General features: G+C 49.1%; 1 protein-coding gene across 2 annotated transcripts; it reads left to right on the top strand.

Moving 5' to 3' along the window:
* The first annotated feature begins 401 nt into the window (after positions 1 to 401).
* Positions 402 to 22,930, top strand: Smarcb1 (SWI/SNF related, matrix associated, actin dependent regulator of chromatin, subfamily b, member 1). Of its 2 annotated transcripts, none has more exons than XM_021204549.1 (9): positions 402 to 716; positions 5,170 to 5,281; positions 6,884 to 7,013; positions 10,075 to 10,212; positions 11,465 to 11,592; positions 14,874 to 15,040; positions 16,457 to 16,647; positions 22,122 to 22,253; positions 22,609 to 22,930. In XM_021204549.1, the coding sequence occupies exons 1-9, from the start codon at positions 624 to 626 to the stop codon at positions 22,646 to 22,648; spliced, it is 1,131 nt and encodes a 376-aa protein (XP_021060208.1). In that variant the 5' UTR covers positions 402 to 623; the 3' UTR covers positions 22,649 to 22,930. The 2 variants fall into 2 exon arrangements, with proteins under 2 accessions (XP_021060208.1, XP_021060207.1); XM_021204548.1 differs by having other exon boundaries at positions 5,170 to 5,308.
* The last annotated feature ends 519 nt before the right edge of the window (positions 22,931 to 23,449 follow it).

The raw sequence follows: 23,449 nt of genomic DNA, 5'->3' as shown, positions 1-23,449 counted from the left end.
CAACCTCCACCCAGTATTGTCCTTCTTCCCATCCCTACTGCCTGGGAAACTGCTGTTGGCCTGTAGCGGATAGCTAGCTTTTCCTAACGCACTTTCGGGTGGAAAACCTGAGGCGCCAGCCTGGGGTCGCCATGCCCACCTAGCCTCCCTCGGGCTTCCAGATAGAGCGGTTCTTCTTTTTTTTCCCCCTTCATCCCGGGGCGGAGTGCCAGCTCTGGCTGTGCGACTAGGGAAGCTACCGCCTGAGTCAGGACCTCAGTGGCTATTTCGGTCGCTGAGAAGTTTTCCTCCATACCCGCCAGGGGAGGAATCCCAGGAAGCAAAAAGAACTCGGGTCCCTTTAAGGGCTTGCGGGAACGCGCTCGGCCTCGAGTCGCGCAGGCGGCGGCGCGCACGTTAGCGTCAGCACTCCCCTCGCGCATGCGCACCGAGGGCGGCCTACTCGTCGCAGAGACGGCTGAGGAACCCAGTAGTGACGCGAGCGGCCGCCCGGTTCGCCCGGCTCGCCCTGCCCGTCCTTCACCTCCCGGCCTCTGTTCCTTTCGGTCCGACGCGCCTCGGCCCCGCCCTAGCCCACCGGATTCTTTCCAGCTCGACCCCGGCTGCCGGTTTCCCCCGCCGCCATGATGATGATGGCGTTGAGCAAGACCTTCGGGCAGAAGCCCGTCAAGTTTCAGCTGGAGGATGACGGGGAGTTCTACATGATCGGCTCCGAGGTAGCCCGCGGCGCGATCTCGGCTTCCCCGGGCAGCGGCTGGCCGGCTCGAGTCCCGGGGCGGGCTAGTGCTCCCCGAGAGCGCGCCTCCATTCATCGCGGAGGCGGGCGCGTGCTCGCAGCTGGGGCGTGGCCTGGTGGGCGTGGCCGGGCCCTCACCCGCCTGCACGGTCCTGGGTTTTCTTTACCCACTTTACGTTGTTCCGACCCTAAGCATCTGTCCTAGCTTAGAGCGTCGAGCCGGTACACTCTAGGCAGATGGGGAAAGGCCGTTCGGGAAGCCCCTGGGCGCTTGGAAGTGGAGGTGCAACACTGCCCTTGAACCCTTTGGCAGCTCTCCCTTTTGCACCCCACTGCCACGGTCTGGAAATCTCTATTGTAAGCCTGAGGCTTAGGAAGGCCCCCTCCCCTCCCCTTTGTGCTGTTGCTTGCGAGGTGGACTGCAGAAGCGTTGTGAACTTTTATGATGTTTAGAAAGTGATTGTAGATGTTTGCTTTTGAGTGGATTGAGGCCCCGGGGTCAGAAGCACTAACGTTTTGGAGATCCGTGAGCTGATTTTGAGTTTTTATAGGGGATTAATCTGAAGGATCGCTAACCCAGAACTAGAAGAGACAGCTTCTGTTAAGTCAGGTGGACAGACAGGGTCCTTTAGGTTCGCGCCTGGTCGTCGCCCCTTTCACAGGGGTCACATATCAAATATCCTGCGTATTAGATATTTACATTATGATTCGTAATTGTAGCAAAGTCATAGTTTTGAAGTAGCAACGAAAAAAATTTTATGGTGGAGGGAATCATTACAACAGGAGAAACTGTATTATAGGGTCACAGCATTAGGAAAGTTGAGAACCCCTGCCTTAGAAAAACCCTTCAATTAGCTCTAGAGACCAGACAAAGGTATGAAATTTCTTTGTGGGGTTTCTTTCTTTCTTTCTTTCTTTCTTTCTTTCTTTCTTTCTTTCTTTCTTTTTCTTCTTTGTCCTGGAACTCAGACTGGCCTCAAACTCAGAAATCCACCTGCCTCTGCCTCCCAAATGCTGGGATTAAAGGTGTGCGCCACCACTGCTCAACTGAAATGTCTTCCTCCCTTCCTTCCTCCCTTCCTTCCTTTCTTCCTTTCTTTTTTTTAATGCAGATTGTCTATCTCAAACTAGCTTCCTTCCATCTAAGGGCAACACCCAACCAGTTTATGTCTCCCCTCCCCCCCTTTTTTTTTAAGATTTATTTATTTATTATATGTAAGTACACTGTAGCTGTCTTCAGACACCCCAGAAGAGGGCATCAGATCTCATTACAGATGCTTGTGAGCCACCATGTGGTTGCTGGGGTTTGAACTCAGGACCTTCGGAAGAGCAGTCAGTGCTTTTAACTGCTGAGCCATCTCTCCAGCCCCATCCCACCTTCTTTTTGAGACAAGATCTCACCGTGTAACGCTGGCTGCCTTGTAGCTCCACTTTGTAGACCTGGCACTTGAACTCACAGAAATCCTCCTGCCTCTGAGTGCTAGGATCAAAGCACTTGGTGCCACCACACCCAGTTTATGTGGCTTTTTTTTTTCTTTCTTACTCTTTTTTTGTTTATTAAGATGTGGGTGGCCAGGCACTGAGCTGCACCTCTGAACACTCAGGAGGCAGAAGTAGAGGGTGAGTTTGAGTCCAGCCTGGCCTACATAGTGAGATCTTGTCTCGAAAGGAATAAAAAAAAAAAAGATAAAATTCAGATGTGTGAATGTCATCCCGTAGACATGTAACATGTGTAAAGAGGTGAGCGCCCACCCTGAAGAGCTAATGGCATTTCAGACTGCCAGCAGTTACCTCTGGCAGCTGTTCAGTGACATATTCTCCATTTCATTAGCGTGTTGGTTGAATCAGGTCGTGGGACCAATGTTGTCAGAAACACCCAGACTTATAGACTTTCCATTTTCACCATCTTCCATTAAACAAAAAGCTCGATCCGCCATGACTGTTCCCGCTGTCACGTCTGTGCCGCTGTTCCACGGTGGCTGTGCTGGGGATGTCTCCCACAGCTCAGAAGGGTCCTTGTTGACCACTAGGCATTTGCTCAAATGCAAGGTATGGTACATATGGCAGTTGAGGACTTTAGTCTATTCAGAAGAGTTTGTTCAAAGATGTCTATTTATCTGAACTGACCGGTGAAGGGGTAAATCTGGCCTCAGCTCTAGTTTTGAAAAGAAAATTCTCATGTGGTGGAACCACTGAAAGACAGCTCCTGGTCAGGTGGGAAGAGCCTTGGGAGGCATAGTGACAGCTTGCTCTGCCTCCTGACCCTGTCCCTCTGTCTCTGTCTTCCTCAGTTCTCGTTTCTCATGCCGGGAAGCCTAGAGCCTTGTGCACACTAAGCACGTGCTCTTGCACTGAGCACGCCTCTTTGACGGTTCTTCTTATGCACCTGAGATGCTTACACTGGGGATCCGTGCTTTTTGAGGTCATCAGCAGGGCATGGTTTAGGTTTTAGAAAGCTGACCACAACCTCCCTTTGGCCTCTTGACTCTTGGCTTTCCCAGTTGATTGAGAATAGTTGTACAAAAACCAAAATGGTCAGTTTTCTCACTCATTGGTGCCTGGCTTTGATTTTGGGAAGAGCAGAGGGTCATACAGTACTTTTCTGTCTGCATTTCCCATGGCAGGATTGTATGGATGATGGATGGCCCTCGGTCCCTTTGTCATAGAAAATGAATTCAGTATTCCGAAGATGGGCCAGACACAGCAACAGTCGTAGTGTCTGATGTCTGTGAAGCTCTTTTGGGGGGATGTCAGCGTGCATATGACTGTGCCCCTGTCATCCTGTCATTTGCCACAGGAGTCACAGAACTTTGAAGAAATCAATGTCCAAGTCCAGAATCTTTTAGTATTCCAGAGAGAGCAAAGACCGATTTAGGGAAGCCACATGGCCCAACCTGGTATTAGGGTTTGTGGTACAGGATCCTCGCTGTAGCCATGGGGGACTGCTTTGCAGTGCACTCCTTTAACCCCAGCACCCAGTAGACCCATCTCTGTGAGTTCAAGGACAGCCTGGTCTACATAGTGAGTCCAGGCCGACCAGGGCTATGTAGTGAGAATCTGTTTAAGAAAAAAATAGTTGATAGTATTGCTAACTTTTTTTCTAAATTTTGTTTTGTTTTTTGAGACGGGTTTTTTTTTGTTTGTTTGGTTGGTTGGTTGGTTGGTTTTATGGTTTTTCGAGACAGGGTTTCTCTGTGTAGCACTGGCTGTCCTGGAACTCACTCTGTAGACCAGGCTGGCCTCGAACTCAGAAATCCGCCTGCCTCTGCCTCCCGAGTGCTGGGATTAAAGGCGTGCGCCATCACTGCCTGGTGCTAACTTTTTTCTAAATATGGATGGAAACAGTACTTTTACCTTTGGGTGATAATGACAAGCCAAACAGCAGCAAGGAGTCTTCACTGTTCTGTGTATAGCCTGTTTGGCTCTTGGGCTCAGCAGCTCTGGCTGTTGGTCACGGAAATCTCTTCTGGAAGAAAAGTGCAGAGACTACTTTCACTTAATAAATGTATGCTAAATCCATAGATAAGATTAACAGAATAATAGAAGTTATCCTTTTTAAAGCAGAACCCAGACTTGAGGGCCTGGTGTGGCTGTGTGTGCCTTTAATCCCAGTATTCAGGGGGCAGAGGCACGTCAGTCCATTTCTGTAAGTTCAAGGACAGCCTTGTCTACATAGTGAGTTCTTGGCAGCCAGGGCTACATGGTGAGAATCTGTCTTGGGGGAAAAAAGTCAGGGTTGTTAAACACTTGACAGGTGAGTATCGAGGCCTAGATTCACTGTCAGAGTGAGCACCTCACACCCATCTATTGGTTGTCCCCACAGTGTGACTCTGAAGATAGCATTTCTGAATAGTCAGTGAGACCATAGAGATTTTTTTAAAAAAACCCTCAGGACTAGCTTCTTATGAAGGCCATATTTACAGTATCGCTACAAACAAACTGAAGCCGTTACTTGGGGGAAGTAGTGGTTTATAGGCTAGGCTAGGGATTACGAATATAGTGCTTTTTTTAGACTCTAGAAAATTCTTTGGCATCTCTGGTTTGAGTTTTATTACTAAACAAAGCAACATAGGCAACGGGACAAATTATCTCGCATCTGCCTAAAATTAAAGACTTTTTGGTGTTTATTGGCTTGTAAAAATATCAAAGTCTGCTTCTTAAGATGAAAGAAGGTCACAGGAGTCTTAAATTTCAGAACAGTGCCAACATCTCTAGTCAGGTCAGAATCACAAGCTTCTTACTAAGCTCTGGGATCCTCCCTTGGTTCTGAAGTCAGGAGACACAGATGCCAGCCAGATGTGCACTGCTGGTGAACCCTTGATGTCAGCAGAATGTGCTTGCTGACAGCCGAAAGCCTGGCGCCTGGAGGCATTGACTTGGTGTGGTGCTAGGTAGCCCGACCCTCATAATGAGCCTTCTTGCTTTACCCATAGGTGGGAAACTACCTGCGTATGTTCCGAGGTTCTCTGTACAAGAGATACCCCTCACTCTGGCGGCGACTAGCCACTGTGGAAGAAAGGAAGAAAATAGTGGCATCGTCACATGGTAAAAAAACAAAACCTAACACTAAGGGTGCGTCTTCACGAGGGTTTGTAAACCTGTTTCAAAACCACTCGCTTATGTCATGAAGAGAAAACGTTTTCACTCCAGTGTCTTCATTGCAGCCTGACCTTAGTTCGGGAGGGAGCATCCCGGGGCGGGCCACCCTGCCAGAGCACACATGCCTCAGGTGAGAGTGGCTCAGGAATAGTCTCCAGTACTCCACTGGTGTGTGTTCCGGGCTGGGGCAGTGGGTGCGTGAGGGGCTGGGGCCAGGGCAGTCGCAGGTGCTGTGAAGACATGTTGGTCTCAAAACGTTTTAGGAATGCTGAGATTTGCTTCCATTTGCTGTGAGTGTGTTGCTGTAGTCATCCTTGTAGATGGTGGCCCCAGCCCTCTCTTTCCTCTGGGCCTTTTACCGCTTCCCTCCCTCAGCACATCCATCCTGTAATATTTCATCTCGACAACCAGTGTGCAAAGCTCACGTGCATGTACCCATTCCATGTGGCCAGCCCTGTGCCTGGGGCTTGCCAGGTGAGCCATCTGATGCTGGTGAAACTAGTGCGAGCTATGGGCTGCGGCAACTCTGTGCAGAGTGACGCTGCTCTTCGTACATTTTGGTGCCTCCAGCGTATGGGTTTGGGTATGGGTGCAGCATGCCATCTGGCTGGTGGCAAAACTGCTTTCCACTCAGCAAAGGCACCCTGTAGAGAGCTGCCCTAGGCCTGCGTGTGCGTGCATGCATGCATGCGTGCTCACTAGCACTCTGTCTTGTCTGTAGGTGCTAATATAGTTTTGTCTGTTACGGTGAACTGAGGGTTCTTTTAATGCAGGAGCCAGAGCTGCTTTTATTCACTACTAAAACATACCCACTGTTGCCTGAAACAGTTTTGTTTTTAATCCCTTGTGCCACAAGTGGAGGACAGTCACTAGCATGGTGACTGCCTAGCTCTGCCTACCCTTCCATGAGTTCCCATGAAGTCCTGCTGGTCTTTCTGCTGTGTTCCTTCCTTCCCTGTAACCGCGAGAGTCCTCCAGTGACGCTAAGCAGGTCCTGCCAATAACTCGCAGATCTTGACAAAGGTGCTCCAGAAGAGCTGGGGCTCACGGTGTATGAAGTCTGTCTTGTTTTCCAGACAGCACATCTGGACTGGCTCGGGGACAGTAACTTCTGCTTGAGTGAAACACTTCTTTCCAACTCTCTGGGCTCTTGTTTTAAAAGAAAAGTAGTCATCTTTCATCCTGTCTCATACTTGCTTTGTGTTTTAGATTGTGGTAGTGTCAGACCTCTTCCCACTGGGGTGTTATTCAGAAGCCTCCCTGGCAGCCCCTAAGCTGCAGTTACTCCAAACATTTCTGCCTCTGAGCTGATGCTCTAAGGAGGCAAATTCCTCCAGATCCATCCCACCGGAGGCTTTCTCCACTAAAATGTCTAGGCAAAGCCTCAGTCCAGTTGCCCTTTTGGAAGAGGCTAGCACTCAGCAGTACTGAGTTTGACACCTTGCTTTCCCCGCCTCCTGCATGTGAGGACCTCCTGTGCTGTATCCATGGTTGGCATCTTGTTCACACTGCTGCTGGATGACCACAGTGGGGTCTCTCTGCTTACAGATCATGGATATACCACCCTGGCCACCAGCGTGACGCTCCTGAAAGCCTCAGAGGTGGAAGAGATCCTGGATGGCAATGACGAGAAGTACAAGGCTGTGTCCATCAGCACAGAGCCCCCGACCTACCTCAGGTGCGCACGCATGCACGCAAGCGTGCACGCCGTCCTCATCCTGCTGTTCAAGCTTCAGGGACATGTGCACGGGCGGGCGGGAGTGTCTCACACTGGAGAGCAGGCTGAGGTGAACTGAGCTGAACTGCCCTTCAACCCTTCCCTCACTGTGTTTATAATTGCCTGACTACACTTCCAAGTTTCTTCTGTATCTTTGGAATTCTGAAGAAACATAGGCAAGTCTTGAATTCTGGAATGTTCTGAAACTGGGACTTGCTTAGCAAAAGAAATTGGTGACTCAGATAAATCTCCAAAGGAAACAATAGACTTGAATATATATAGGTAAAACTTTGAAAGAATTTTTTTCATTTTGAGACAGGGTCTCTTGTAGCCCAGGCTGGCCTTAAACTTGCTGTGTAGTTAAGTGTGTTGTTAAACTTACGAACCTCCTGCATCCTCCTTCTGGATGCTTGGATTCCGGGTGAGTGCCACCACCCCTGATTATAGCAGTGCTGGGGAGGGGGTGCCCAGGGCTCTGTACCTGCTGGGCAAGCGCTCTACCGATTGACCTACATCCTCAGGTCCAAACAGACTTTTGTTTGGTTTTGTTTTATTTTGTTTTATTTTTGAGATGGTCTCTCTGTAGCCCTGACTACCCTGGAACTTACTCTGTAAACCAGGCTGGCCTCAAGCTCAGATCACCACACTTGAAAAGCAAGTGCATTTACCCACTGAGTCATCTTCCAAGCCTAGAACAAAACTTTTATTATGAAAATATTTGTGGCAATAAGATGGCAAATAACTACAAATGTGCCACCGTGTTGTACCTAGTGTTTCCATGTCTAGGCTTAGAAGTGGACTGAAAACTCCGAGTGACGCTGGCGACTGAACCCAGGGCAACATGAGTTTGTGTTGCATTTCTGAGCTGCACCCCAGACCACAGTGTCCAAGTAACTAGAGTCTGGTCCATATCCAGCAGTACAAGAGGTGAAGAAACATGGGAGGAATGTTTGTCTTCTGCCATAATCTTGTTCTGCTGAGGATGGAGCCCCAATGGTGCTGATCATGTCCATGCTGACCCATTGAGCGTCACAGTCATGGTGGCCCCCACCTCCAATCGAAGATCTCTGAAGTGAATGCAGGAGGATGTGTATCTAAAGGCCTTCCTGGGCTAGCAGACCTTATTAAGAGACAGAAAAGGAAGTGTTAATGTCTGGCCTGGAGGTGCTGAGGGAGGGGAAGGGATTGTTGAGGGACGTGGTTATGGGAAGTGTTTCCATCCAGCTTTCCTTACTCCCCTCTTGTCTCCCTCGGCCCCCAGAGAAGGCGGCACTCATCCAGTCTGCTGAGCAGTGCAGACGTGTGCTCAGCAGATTCTTGTTTCCCCTAGAGATGAGGGAAGAACATAAGGATGGCTGGACCTTCCCAGAAAGTCCCTGAAGGAAATTGTGTGCATATGGATGGCACTTTCATGTTTGCACATGTCAGCTGGGAACCCTTTACACAGCGGAAAACAGTCTCTTGGTTGTGTCAGATGAGGACCAGCTGAGGGAGTAGAGTCCTGTCGTCCTGGAAGCAACAGGGAGAGCTACACTGCTCAGTCAGCCTGACAGAGGGCCTGGAGCCTGCCTGTCCTGTCCTCTCTTGGGACTCTTGGGAAAGCTTGGAGACAGGACAGGAGTTGGGGGTCCAAAGGTGGGGTCAGCACAGCAGAGGTGAGCCCTGAAGGCAGGTGGTTTCCAAATATAATCCCAGCTGCTCTGGGGTTGCCTGCAAGGTGAGAAGAGTGCCAGCCCATCCAGGGATGGACATTCACTCCATCTGGGTGGGGCTTAGGAATCCGCTACTTCAACTTTCACTCTTTGTGAACCCTCTGTGCACATGGGCTGAGATGGAAACTGGTCTGCTTCTCCAGCTGTTAAACCCTGGGGAAATGAGTCCCCAGTTCCTGGGGCTGTGTTCCAGGTCTCAAAGGTGAGAGCAGGTCAGAAGGACAGAGCCAGGCCCGCAGTGCCTGAGAACAGTACTGAGCCCCTGCCCCAGCCTTATGCAGACCTTAGCATTAAGGATGTGAAGTGGCCCTGGCTTTTTAAAAACTTGCTTCAAAAGTAAAAGTTACAGTTACAGGCTCTGCCACAAAAGACCATGTCCCGCCCTCTCAGGAAGTTCAGTCAGCATGACTTGGAACTCTAGTGACAGTGTTTGCAGGCGCTGCGCATGCAGTGTGGGGATAGAATGGTGAGTGTTCTAGCTTCTTTCCTGCTGCTTAGGTGACATACTGTGACAAAAGAAACTTAGAAGGAGAAAGCATTTTTTTGGCTTACAATTCGAGGTTGTGGTTCATTGTTGAGGGGCAACCGAGGCAGGAACTCAGTGACTAGTCACTTTACATCCACATGCCAGGAACAGAGAGGAACGTGCACCTGCCCTGCCTGCTTGCATCAGATAACTGAGTTTTTATTCTTTCTTTTTCTTTCTTTCTTTCTTTCTTTTTCTTTCTCTCCTTTCTTTCTCTTTTTGTTTTGGGGTGGGGGGTGGGGGATTGAGACAGGGTTTCTCTGTGTAGCCCTGGCTGTCCTGAAACTCACTCTGTAGACCAGGCTGGCCTTGAACTCAGAAATTTGCCTGCCTCTGCCTCCCAAGTGCTGGGATTAAAGGTGTGTGCCACCATACCTGGCTTCTTTCTTTCTTTCTTTCTTTCTTTCTTTCTTTCTTTCTTTCTTTCTTTCTTTCTTTCTTCCTTCCTTCCTTCCCCTTTTTTTTTTTTTTTTTTGGCAAAATTCCACTTTGTAGCCCTAGCTTGCCTGAATGCAGAAATCCACATCACATGTCCCTCTCTACTTCCTGAGTGCTGGGATTAAAGGCTTCCCCACCATTCCCTGCCCTGTATCTGATACTTGTGTGCCTTCCTCACACAGGGAAGAGTCCCACGATGTAAGCTGTGACCAGACGTCCTCCACAGGAGCTTGGAGGCTGCCATGACACAGTAGTGTCCACAATAGCAAGGTGGACATGAGTCGGGAGTCTCAGTAAGCAGAATCTAAGCCTTGGTTGACGGGGTGACTTTCTTCTGTGTCTCCAGGGAGCAGAAGGCCAAGAGGAACAGTCAGTGGGTCCCCACCCTGCCCAACAGCTCCCACCATCTGGATGCTGTGCCGTGTTCTACCACCATCAACCGGAACCGCATGGGTCGGGACAAGAAGAGAACCTTCCCCTTGTGGTGAGTAAGTGCCACTGAGCTTGGCCTCCAGATTCCAGTGTGCTTTGGTGCCTTCTCAGATGCCACCCCGCCACCGCCTCAGATGCTGTTCTCTTCCCTCCAGGGCACCGTCCTTGGCTTTTCCTACTCTCCCTGGCTCCCTGCTGTGTTCTCTCTTCTTCCTTTTCCTGGAACCTCAGTGTAATTGTTGGGGGACACAGTCCCTAGGCTGTCCCTGTAGCATGTTCCGTCCGATGCCTACTGCCAGTCTGGAGGGTGTCAGGGAATATCCACGTGACTCCCACTGTGTCAGTTCTCTGTGGCTGCTGAAACAAACCACTGCAGTGACTTCCAACAGTATGAATTTAGTCTCTCCTCGTCTAGAAGTCAGGATTCTGAAATAGGGTCACAGGCCAAAGTAAGGATGTGGGCAGGCATTGCTCCCTTCAGAGGCCCTGCTGGTCACCCCTGCCTCAGCTTACAGCCATAGTCACACCACTCCAGTCTCTGCTTCTTCTGTAGTCCTGCAGACTCTTCCATGTATGACAGCTACCTCTGGGTTTCTTAGAACAACATGTAACATGTAGGACCTCCCCTGTCCATGCATGCTTACTTGGTTTTGTGCCTATCACGAGCGGTCAGCACAGCCGCTTTGAGTTGGTGAGTGCAGTGGGCCTCTAGAAGACACTTGCCTTTCATGGTCCTGTCTCTCATCCTGTCTTATGCCCCTCCCCCTTAAGCTTTGACCTTTGGCTCTTAGTGTTTTTCCACCGGTTTTCTGAAATATTCTGAGCTTTAAGGGGAAGAGATAATTTTTGGGTTGTTTTTTTTTTGTTGTTGTTTTTTTTTGAGACAGGGTCTCACCCTGTCTCCCAACCTGACCTTAGACCGTTGGTAGTTTGTCTCAGCCGTCCCCGTGCTGGGATACAGGCGTGAGCTTCCAGAACCTGCTAGCATGTCTGGGTTTCCTTCTTTCAGGGCACCAGCTTCCTGGCTCTTCCTGAAGTATTCAGGAAGCACACTGCCCGGCCCTGCTGCAGACCGTAACCTATGCATGTTTGAGCCTGTTTATTGCCCCCTGCAATCCCTTTATACTGGCTTGGGGACCCCTGACACCCTCTTCTGTGCTGCCCCAGGGCTAGATGACAAATGCCCGGAAGCAATGGCCTCTCCCTTCCAACACAGGGACCCACAGTGCACTGGGAAGCCAGCCAGACACTGTGTCTCGGGGGATCCTGGGGCTGACTGACAGCTGCTGCCCTTACACTTTCAGCTTTGATGACCACGACCCAGCTGTGATCCACGAGAATGCGTCACAGCCTGAGGTGCTGGTGCCCATCCGCCTCGACATGGAGATCGACGGGCAGAAGCTGCGAGACGCTTTTACCTGGAACATGAACGGTACATGATAGCTGCTTTTGCCTGAGCCTTATTCAAAATGCCCACTTTCCTCTAGCTGCCCATGGGGCAGATTCTAAACTTGACATTTGAAGCTCTGTGGCATGGATCTTTAAGTTGTAAACTTTGGTTCATTCTGCTTCTGCCATGTGCCCCATGGACTGGGCATGTGTCTTAGGGATTTTTTTTTTTTTTTTTTTTTTTTTTTTTGTTGTTGTTGTTGTTATTGCTGTAGCAAGATACCCAAACCTGGGTAATTTATAAATAAATATAAGAGACTCACTCTGGTGTGTGTCTCTGAAGATTAGGAAACTCAAGGTTCAGCTGCTAAATAAGGTGTGCATCTGTTGAGGCCTCACACTGCTTCAGCTCCTGGCAGAAAGCGGAAGCAAGGTGATTAAGAGACAAAATGGTTAATGTAGTCTGCCTTGTAGACACACCCAACCTAAAAGGAATAAAGGCAAGCATTAGAGAAGGCCCTGCCCGCCTGCCTGCATGCTCCCAGCTCTCCGTAAATAAATGCACATGTGGTGGGACCCTGCTCTAAGGACCGGCCTGATCCAGCCAGTGGGTGACATGGAAGATCAAGTAAAATCATTTGTGAAAATCCACAGTGTGATTGACCCCCCCTCCCAAAAAAAAAAAATTAGCATGGAAAAAACAGGCAGAGGGAGGAAGGAAAGTCAGCAACACTGAGGATATGGTTCACAACCATCTGAAATGGGATCTGATGCCTTCTTTTGGTGTGTCTGAAGACAGCAACAGTGTGCTTGTATAAAAAAAAAAAGTAATTAATTAAAAATAAGCTGGAGCTGAGTGGTGGTTGTCTATGTCCTTAATCCCAGCACTACCAGGAGGCAGAGGCAGGCGGATCTCTGTGAGCTCGAGGCCAGCCTGATCTATATAGTGAGTTTCGGGACAGCTAGACCTACATAGACCCTGTTCCAAAACATAAAACAAAAATAGGGCACTTCTTGAATCAGGCACTGTGTTGTGGGAAGAGGGCAATCCACTGTCAGCCTAAGCTAGCCTATAAGGCTCTAACAAACGAGCAAACAAGCATGAACCCGGAGCACTGACAGTAGTGTGTGAGTGTGAGGTTCCTCCCTCCTGTGCTTCTCAACCTGTGGATCAGGACCCCTTTTGAGGTTGTATATAAGATACCTACATTACAGTTCATAACAGTAGCAAAATGACAGTTACGAAGTAGCAATGAAAGAATTTTATGTCAAGGGTCACCACAGCATGAGGAACTGCATTAAAGGGTGGCAGTCTTAGTAAGGGAGAGAACTAGAGGGTGAGAAGGGTGAGAGGCTTCAGGGCCTTGACATGGCAAGGATCTGTAGTTCCAGAGATGCCAAAGGCGTTACTCGGGCTCAGTCTGGCTGCGTGCTCACTGCTCACCCACAGCTGTGCCGCTAACTGACGTCACAAGGCCACGGTGTGTTCTTGCGCCTCCCACCCTCACCCTCTCCTAGTCCTGCTGAGTTTTGATTGGAGGAAAGATAGTCCTTTGGACAAAATGATGCATGAGCAGTCAGACATCCAAAGATAACCTCGACCTAATCTTATACCTAGTGGTGAACTCTTAAAACATCACAGACTTAATGTGTATAAAACTCAAAACCATGAAACTTGTTGGGGGGAAGTATAAGAGACAGTCTTGGGTGTTTAGGGATAGACAAAGACCCTCCAGACACCAGCAGCATGGTCCAGAATAGAAAATACTAAAACTTGGACCTCCTTAAGACTTTGCCCTGCAAAAGACCCTGTAGGAAGGGTGAAAGGGTGCCCGATGGAGAGGGGCACACATCTGATCCCAGAGTGGGGCAGCCTAGAGTCTACATAGCAAGTTACAGGCCAGCCAGGGAGGGCTAAACAATGAGACCTGTCTCAGAAAAGATAACTGGAGATGAAATGTATTCACAGTGTTTCACATATTTACATGAAATTTTGAAAGAACATATAAACTCTAGAAAGCAACAATTTAATTACAATAAGAACATGGGCTACAGAGACGGCTCAGACTTAAGATCACTGACTCCTCTTCCAGAGGATCCAGATTCGATTCCCAGCACCCACATAGGAGCTTACAGTGGTTTATAACTCCATTTCAAGGGAATCTAATGCGTTCTGGCTTCTAAAGACATAAGACGTGCAAGTGGTACACAGATGTCCATGCAAACAAAACAGCCACACATAAGTAAATGTAAGAAAGCACTTTAGAATAAGGACAGGAGCCATGCAAATACATTTCACTTAGATGCTTGGATGGAAGTAAACATTGGAAAGGTCTTCTGCTTTATTAGCTGTTTGAGAAGTGCAAAATAAAACCAGTGACAACATCACTTACTGCTGGTGAGGGTGCGGAAAATCTGAGTCCTTCACACACTGGTGGAAATACAGATGTCTAAGCTGCTCTAAAAAACATTTCAAAAACTAAACATGACTACCATCTGAGTGAGCAGCTGCAGTGGTGGTATGTGTCCCCGAGAAGTTCTGAAGACATCTGTGTACACTGAAACCTACATGTAGGTATGATGGCATCTCTGTGCATAACACACAGAAACTAGAAATGGCCCAGATGCCCTACAGTGGGCGGACAAATGAACAGAACCTGAGTGCTCTGTAGAATGCTAATCGTCAGTAGAAAGGAAGGGGCATGCACTGCTCAAGAATCTTGGTTGCTTGTTTGGTTGTGGTTTTTTTGTTTTTCTTTTCTTTCTTTCTTTCTTTTTTTTTTTTGAGATAGAATCTCATTATGTAGGCCTAGCTGGCTTGGAACTCACTGTGTAGACCAGGCTAGCCTTAAAACTATAGAGATCCACCGGCCTTTGCCTCCCAAGTGCTAGGATTAAAGGCACATTACCACCATGACTAGCTTCTCTGAAAAAATTTCTGCCTAGAAAAAAGTTAACCCCAAGTGACATAAGGTATGATTCTAGCTTTTCGGATGCTGGAATTACAGAAACAGATATCATAGGTGAAAAGTGAACAGTCACATAGGTGTGGCTGCAAAAGAACAATAGAGGGGTCCTGGTACTGATGGAAATGTCCTGCATCTTGACAACCCAAGTCCCCTTCTCAGAGCACACTCTGGTTCATAGGATATGAAGCATGGGAAGTGTCTGGGAAGGCCAGGTTCAGGTGCCCGGTCATCCACATCTTTGTGAGGGTGGGTTTGTTAGAGTAGGAAGGGATGGAAGAGAAACCAGGACAGATGTGAGCACCAAGAAATGAGGTACTACAAATAGATTGGAATGTTTGCATTTTTATGGTTTCAGAGAAGCTAATGACTCCTGAGATGTTTTCAGAAATACTTTGTGATGACCTGGATTTGAATCCACTGACTTTTGTGCCAGCTATTGCCTCTGCCATTCGACAGCAGATTGAGTCCTACCCCACAGACAGCATCCTAGAGGATCAATCCGACCAGCGTGTCATCATCAAGGTAGGTGCCAAGAGTACACTCAGCCCAAGTTGGAAGCCTGTCGGGTTCCTTGCTTGGGATACAGTTCCTGGGATGACATCTCTCAGGGACAACCTGACTAAGCGCTCAGGAATGGGTGAGCTGACTTTTCAGATTAAAGTGTCACATTGTGGGTAGGACAGCCAGTGGTGCTACATCTCCATCAGGACAGTTGCTGAGCCAACTCCAGAGTTGGGAGAGCCCACAGTGAAATGTGCAACGTCAGGTGTAATGTTCTTATGGGCTGGGCCAGAAATACTTTATGATTCAAATACATGTTTGTATTTCTGCTTTCAGTTTTTGGGGTTTATACTCCAAATTAAAATTAAGTTAGTTAAAATTAAACGAGTTAAAATTGCTAGAACATAGTTGTTAAGAGCATTGGTTGCTCTTCTGGAGGACTTGGGTTTAATACCCAGCCTCCACATGGCAGTTCACAACTGTCTGTAACTCCAGGATCTGACAGCCTCACCCAGACGTACATATAATACATAGAAGCAAAATACCAGTACACATTAACTAAAAATAAATAAATCTTAGAAAAAAATCTCTAAGTCACTAGGCTATCTGTCCTTTATTATTTTGAGGACCTATCAGACTTGCACAGGAGTTATACCATCTTATGCCCCCACTAACAATGCACTAAGGTTCCAGTTTCTCCCCAGAGTCAGTAAAAGTTGTTATTACCGCCCTGCCTCCCTTCTTTCCTTCGTTGCCCCTTTCTTCCTTTCTTGTGTGATAGTAGCCATCCAATGCGTGTAAAGTATCTGATTATGTTGACTTTTTTTAGCTTCCTTATTAGTGTGCGTGCTATTATGCATGTGCCTTACTGCATTGATTTTTTTCTATAACTGTTACTGGTGTGTGTGTGCCACGACGAATGTGTGGATGTGAGAGCACAGGTTTGTGGAGTATTGTTTTCCTTCCACAGAGTGTGGGGATAGGCATATCTGTCTAAGGGGTGACGAGTGCTTGGCAGGATGCTTGTAAAGTAACATCAGGGTATGGACAGTAGCTTAAAACAGGCTCAAGGACAATCTCTGAAGAGTGACGTGTAAGCTGAGCTCTGCATGGCCAGCATAGTTGCATAAAGGTTGATTGTCTGAGGTGTAAAGGACAAAGAAAACACTTAGTCAGCATGGGATGCAAGGGGATGAGAAGAGAGATTGAGGTGGGATCAGGTGCCCAGGACCTCAGGGTCTAGTGACAACCTGGAAGTCTGGGAGGTCAGTTGTGTTTTATAAATAAGGAGCTAGACAGACAAGGGCCTCAGTTTCTGAGTGATGGGCTGGATTTCCTCCAACCTGGCAGCGGAGAATGGCTTGTCCCCATCTCCTCCCAGCTATCCTGGGTGACTAACTTTTGGCCTTCACTTGTGCTTCTTGGTTCCTGCTGCAGCTAAACATCCATGTGGGGAACATCTCCCTGGTGGACCAGTTTGAATGGGACATGTCAGAGAAAGAGAACTCCCCAGAGAAGTTTGCCCTGAAGCTGTGCTCGGAACTGGGCTTGGGCGGGGAGTTTGTCACCACCATTGCATACAGCATCCGAGGACAGCTGAGCTGGCACCAGAAGACCTATGCCTTCAGGTAGGATCACCAGCGTGGGCATCTTTCCTGTTAGTCTTGCGTTTTGTCCATTTCCTTGCCTCCACTGGAAAAAGATTTCATTGAGAACTGGAATGCTTAGGAAAAGGAAGAGCAAAGGGCTTTCTGCAAAGACATGGCAGTTGAGGAAGCTTGTTAGTAGGCGTTTGACTCAGACAGGTTTACCAGACATCCCAAGAGTCAGCTTCCTTAGGGATTTCTGTAATATGAGCAAGAGAGGGAGGGAGGCAGCTTCAGTCCCAGGGGATCCAATGCTCTGTGTGAGCACCAGGAATCTAATGGGTATGTAGATATGCATGTAGGCAGGACACCCAAACACATAAAATAAAAATGTTTTGGGAGGGGGTAGACAGAAGAAATGAGGTATATCTAAAAGGGTATGAGCCCCTCAGCCCAAGCACTTGATATGCTAAGCAGGCACATGAATTGCTTACTGAGACACCTCTAGCAGCCCCTTGGCCAAGCAGTTCTGTTTTCTAGCCTTAATGTCTGTCCCATGCCTCACCATCCCTGAGAGAAGCCCACTTGTGGGTGCAGCCACGGTGTCCATTCACCCTGTATGGAGCCAAGGCCAGCAAGCCTCGGCCCATGTAGAAGGGCTTTGCTCCCTGGAGTCAAGCTTAGGTAGCATTGTCTAGGTCCTGGGGTGTCACTGATACAGAGGATGCATCCACAGGCAGTAGTTGAGTGGGAACCCCCTTTCCGAGTGTGCACGTGCTCCTAGCCTTGAGGTTCTGAGTGTCTGCCTTCACTGCTGTGTGGCAGCTTTAAGTGCTGTGGTCAAGGCTCGAGAGGTACAGCTTCTTGAGGCTCATGCTGGGGCCTACTGCCATCATTTTCCTCTGTTCCCACCACTTAGCAGCATTTATGCTATCAGGCCCCAGGTGACTTCAAGTCTCCTGGCCACCTGCAGTCTTCCCATGCTCAAGAACAAGCCCCCAGAAACCACCCAATAGTGTTAACTCGGGGATTATATTGCGGGAGTCCCCGGTGTGGACAGGAAGGCCCTGGCTCTGCTGTGATCCTTAGTTCTGGGTTCAGAATAAGTGTAGGCCTACTCTGGTAGAAATCTGAGCAGTTAGATGTCCCTTCCACTGTGGCTTGCCTGGATCCCTGCAGTGTCTCAGGTGCTCGATTACAGAGTCAGAAAAGGCTGCTTTATCTTCCCAGCCAGTCGGGCCTGGTGAGCTCCCACTGCCTGTCCTGTGTGTTAGACCATTTGGGCAGCTGGGATGCTACCCACACTGCATGAGACCTATCAGTGACAGTCAGGACATACGGGAATCAGAGCCTAGCTCTTGTATGCATCAGAATCCAGAGGGGAGCAGCCAGAACTCCACACTCTGCCTGCGCTCTCAGCTCTGCATCACCTCACCCCGCAGACATGTAGAACTAGGGATTTTTTTTAACCACTTGCCACAGGCAAATCATTGTTGTCCCTGTCATCCTTGCAGTTCCTCCCTGGTAGGAGGAGTCCCAGCTTGGTTTCTATAATGCACAGAATATGACAAACATGTGTCCTTTGACAACTTAAAATGTCAAAGTTTTAAGTTCTAAGCCTCTATCACTTCAGGTTCAATTCCCAGCACCCACATGGCTGCTCACAACTGTCTGTAATTCTAGTTCCAGGGGATCTAACAGACATATGTGTAGTCAAAACACTAATGAACATAAAAAATACAAATAAAGTATTTTTAAAAAAAGAAGGCTCTGACAAATGTGGGGAAATGGGATGGGTCTGATGAGGGTGGAGCTGGGTGAGGCAGCAGGAGCTGTTGCTTTTAGAATTGCCTCCAGCCAAATTACTAGTAATTTCTCCTGAGCCAGACCTACCTTCCAAGCCAGGGACCAGAGAACAACCTCCTGTCTGGCCCAGGAGAAAGACAGGTGTGCTATGTGCTTTGACTTCTAGTGTACCAGAGGGAAGGTGGCTTAGGCCCAGAGCCTAAGGGGAAGCTGTCTGGTGAGGGCTGGCTGGAGCAGGAAGAGCAGAGAGAAAAGGAGAGAAGGTGACACTGTCCAAGCCAGGCACTGTGTGGCAATCAGTCACTAGTGCCTGCCCTGCCAGAATCATGTGCTGGGCAGAGGTAAAGGTGTCCTCAGTCAGGCTTGGTGGCAGAGCCTGAATGAGGGACTGAGAAACATGGTCCTCTGCTTGGCAGCCCCAGCAGTTAGGGATGGGCTGGTAGAGGTAGGAGTCCTAGACCTCCACTAGCTGAGCCATCCTGAGATAGGGCTTTAATTCTATAACAACCATTCAGAGACAATTCACATCCCACACTGTGTAGCCATTTGCTTTATTTTAAAATGTATTTATTTTTTTACTGTTTGGTTTTGAGATAGGGGCACACTAACTTGCTTGAAGTCATTCTGTAGACTAGGCAGGTCTTAAACTTCTGATCTTCATGCTTGACGGTCCAAATTATAGAATTACAGGTATGAGTTGTCACACCTGGCCTTTTACATGCATGTTTGGTTTGGTCTGGTTGGTTTTCCTTCTGTTGAGCCTAAGCTGTGACCTTGTGGTGTCTAGCTGCCTAGTAGAATGTTTTCAGGCGTCATCTATGCTGTAATGTGATCAGAACTCTGTTCTTACAGCTGACTATCTCCAGTGGTTAATAAATACATTTTACTTGTCCATTCAGTTGTGGGCTGTTTCTTCTTTTTTGCTATAGTAAATAATGCTAAGGACATTGGGGTTTTGTTTAAATATGCCTGTCAGTTCTCTTGGCTGTCTGCTCAGTAGTAGTATGTCTGGATTATGCAACTGATTAACTTTTGCTTTGTTTTATTGAGACAGGATCTCACTTTGTAGCCTAGGTTAGCCTCAAATAATTCATGGCAGTCCTCCTGGCTGAGCATCCTAAGAGCCTGGATTATATCTAGCTATCACACCTGGCATTTGAGGAACTGCCCAGCTGCCTTTTTTACAGTAGCCGCATCATCCTAGAGCTCACCGATGCTGTGGGCTTTGGGGCTGTATCCTGGCCAGTGCTTGCTTGCTCTTGTCTTTCTGACTGTAGCTTTCCTGGTGAGTGGGAAGTGATAGAGCCTGAGGTTGAATTTTCTAGTGAGCATCTTTTCATTGACTATTGGCCATGTGTGTGTGCATATGTGTGTGTGTGCGTGTCCGTCAGTCTGTCTTTGGAAATGATCTGTTCAGGTCATTCACCCTGCCCCAGTTTATTGGTGGAGGGGTGTCCATGTGTGGAGGTCGGGTGTGGTGGCGCACACTCATGAAAATAAAATCCTACATCAAAGTCTGGCATGGTGACGTACATCTTTAACCCCAGAGTTTGGGGGGCAGGGGCAGGTAGATCTCTGAGTTGGAGATCTGCCTGATGTATACTGAGTGCCAGGACAGCCAGAGCTATACAGGCCCTGTCTTAAAAAACAAAGACCCCTACATCACAGGTAAACTCTATACTCCATTAAGATCCATCTTTCCTCTCATCGTCATCTTTTAACAGCCCTTCTGACAGACCCAGGAGAATGTCCAGGTTCTCCTGGCCTCAGAGTTCATGAGTAGGACTCCAGTGGCCCACAGACTTTGGGACTCAGGGTAGTGTTTCTGCTTGCATGTCCCCACAAACCTGAGGCAGCTAGTGTTGGCTCTGAGCCCATCCTTCCATGGTCGGCCCTAGCAGTTCTATTTTTGAACAAACCCACTGGTGTGAAATCTTCCCAGAGTCAAGGGGAGGTAAACAGAGGGCCTCTGGGGCTGTTTGCCAGCTCTTGTTTAAGTTCACAGGAAACATGTTTTGCTTCTTACTGCCTAGGCTTGGCGCCTTTGAAGCCTTCCCTCCTGAGGGAGGTGACCTGGAGATGAGGGATAAGTCTGCTGGCCTGTGTCTGGAGTTCTAAATCAAGCTGCTGAAAAGGGGCTGGCCCCAGGGACTAACCACAAGGGTAGGGACTGACTGATCCCTGGCTTCTGAGTCACTGGCAGGAGTTGGAGCTTCCAGATCTGTGGAGCCTGTGGGTATAGATGTTGTAAGCTGAGCTTCAGTACCAAGTCAGACCTGTGTCTGCCAAGGAGCCGGGGCTCTCCTGATCTGTGGAACCAGCTTGACCCATACTCTGGCCTTGATCCAGGCTCAAGGTCCTTGAAACCTTTATGTCAAGAACTGGCCCTAGCCAGCCTTTCTGAGTTGGGCGAGGGTAGGCTCTTGGCTGCCAGCTTTGGCCTGTACTGGTTTGGTACAGTGGTGAGGAATGGTGACTTTGTCGTCAAACCAGGTATAGGGCTTTGCTTTTGTGAAATCCACCATTCCTAAAGCCTGAAGGAGCCTGACTGGCTCTGAAGAAACTGCAATGGATGAATGTTAGCTGCTTTAATGTTAATCTCCTGACAGTTAACTGCTCCCATACTTTAGACAAAACCCGCAGCAGCCCAGTCAACTGTTTATCCCATTTCATCTGACAAGTGATGAGGTACTGCAGGGCAGCAGGGTGCTTTAGGATGGCCATCTCCTGAGGGACTGGACCTCAGGAGACAGGGAGGCTGGGGTGGGGGGAGGGTCAAGGCTCTGGAAGGCCACGGGACAGTGGGGGGTGGGGAGGAGAAAAGATCTAGTTAGAGCCTGGCTGTGAGGCTTCCTGCCAGGCTCGGCTTGGCTGGAGCATATTGGGTGCCTCCTTAGCTTCCTCTTCCCGACTGGAAACCAAGGTCCAGGACTTCCAGGCCACCCCCACCCCCACCCCACCCCCAGTACTTGTTCCCTCCTAGCCTTTGTCCCACTTCATTCACTTGTAGCCATTTGGCTAGAGGATTGGAGAGATGAGGTGGAGTCAGGTGGTCTCTGAAGGGCTCTAATTCTGGGGGTAGCGTTTCTAGGCTTAGTTCTCTGCCAACCAGCTGTCTGTCTCAAAGCAAAAGGCTGGCTTCTCCAGGGCTTAGTGTGGAGCCTGAATGAGCCAAGGGATAAATGTGTAGAACACTTGAGAGCAGGCCAGCCTGGTGGCCCTCTATGAGGAGGTTGGAGGTTGAGGCCTCCAGGGAAGTCTTTTTGCACCCCTATCCTCATCCCTGTGGTGTTTATGGTATTTTCCTGAGCAGTGGGCCTTGGTGGGTACCAGCTGTGGACAGAATAAGATAAATAGGCCTGGTCTATCTGTTACCCGTGTACATGACACTATTCTGTCCAAAGAAACTACCTCCACAGCTAGAAGCTCCTTCATTATCAAGAACTGGCTTTAAAGGAGGGCTCTCTAGACCAGAGGTGAGAGCCCTGTACGATGGTGCAGGTCCTGACACCATGCTTGAGGCAGTGACAGAAGCTATCCCCCAGCTGCCAATCCGCACGGCTGCTGAGAGCAGCAGGGACAAGGAGGTGGGCCTTCCTATCATGTCCAGGCCATCTGCTAAGGGTTAGCGGGGTGAAAGGGAGTGGTTTCTGGGGGACCTCCTAGCTGCTGCTCTGTTAAGTAACCCTTGTTCTCCTCCCTCTCCTCAGTGAGAACCCACTTCCCACAGTGGAAATTGCCATCCGAAATACCGGAGATGCTGACCAGTGGTGCCCCCTGCTGGAGACACTGACTGATGCGGAGATGGAGAAGAAGATCCGGGACCAAGATAGGAACACAAGGTATATACACAGTACAGGCACCTCTCTTCCCTGGCAGAGGCAGGAGTGTCTTTTCCCCAGGAACCTAGTTTCAAGAGGAAGTTTCCGTGGAGATGAGGCCCCCAGGGTACATTTTCTCAAAGAGAACAAAGACAAGTCCTTAGGCCATGTCTGCCTTATCTCCTAGCAGGTTTCAGGGTTTCTAGAAAGATAAGTAGTGTCCGTGCAGCCGACTGGCAGGGACAAGAAAGGCTGGAGACTATTCCTGCTAGATTGGCCCCACACCTAGCTCCTCTAGGAAAATAACACAGCCAGGAGGAAGACAGCCACCCCGAGCTATGACCAGCCCCCACTGACCACCTGTTCCCTTCTTCAGGCGGATGAGGCGTCTTGCCAACACTGCCCCGGCCTGGTGATGAAGACATCCATGCTCCACCTCCACGGAGCATCTCAGACTGCCTTTCCTTCCTCTGTGGAAAGAGACAGGCAAAGGGACAGCTGGTGCCATCCTGAGGACTGGGGTAGGAGCCTCCTGGGTGCCTTCCTAAAGCACACATTCCATTTGCTAAACCCCAGCACTGTCCCCCAGAGTCTAGAGTCGGGAAGCAGCCTCATTTTGGGTTGTGTTTTGTTTTTGTATAGGAGCCCCAGGCAGGGCTGGTAACACTTTTTAAATAAAAAGTACCATGTTCAATTTCTGTGCAGTAGCATAAAACTGAGAGCCAGGAGTCCAGCCTGAGCTGGAACCCGTGTGAATGGAAGGGTATGTGGCCAGGTAGATCTGTCAGTCCTTGCCCTTCTGGCCCTCTAGTTCTAAGTCTGCATAGCCAGGCCACAGGGCCCCCAGAGCAAAGCCCAGTCATTGTTCTTTCTGGTGCCTTCCAGCTTCCCAGGGGCTCTCTGTGCTCAGCAAGTCCTTGTAGAGGTTGACAGTGTGTCAGCTCCTCTGCTGGCCTTAGTCCTGATGCATCCAGACAGGCTGCTGCCACCTGGAGGGACTGTGCTGCTCTAGAATGGATCCCTTCTAGAGGACTTAGTCATGTGTGGGCAGCGCCTGGACGAGACAAAATGAATATGCAAACAGAAGTCTGTGCCAAAGTTCTAGCAGCCCCCAAAACATTAACTGAGTCCATCTCAACTGTGGCCTGGGCCAACTTCTTCCCCAAGACTGTTGCGGGGAACAGGGAAATAGCACGCCAGCCATGTTCCATCCTTTT

The sequence above is a fragment of the Mus pahari genome, chromosome 9, assembly GCF_900095145.1.
Source record: "Mus pahari chromosome 9, PAHARI_EIJ_v1.1, whole genome shotgun sequence".
Classification (NCBI taxonomy): Eukaryota; Metazoa; Chordata; class Mammalia; order Rodentia; family Muridae; genus Mus; species Mus pahari.
Note: the sequence above shows the minus strand (reverse complement) of the source record. Positions and strands in the feature narration are given on the sequence as shown.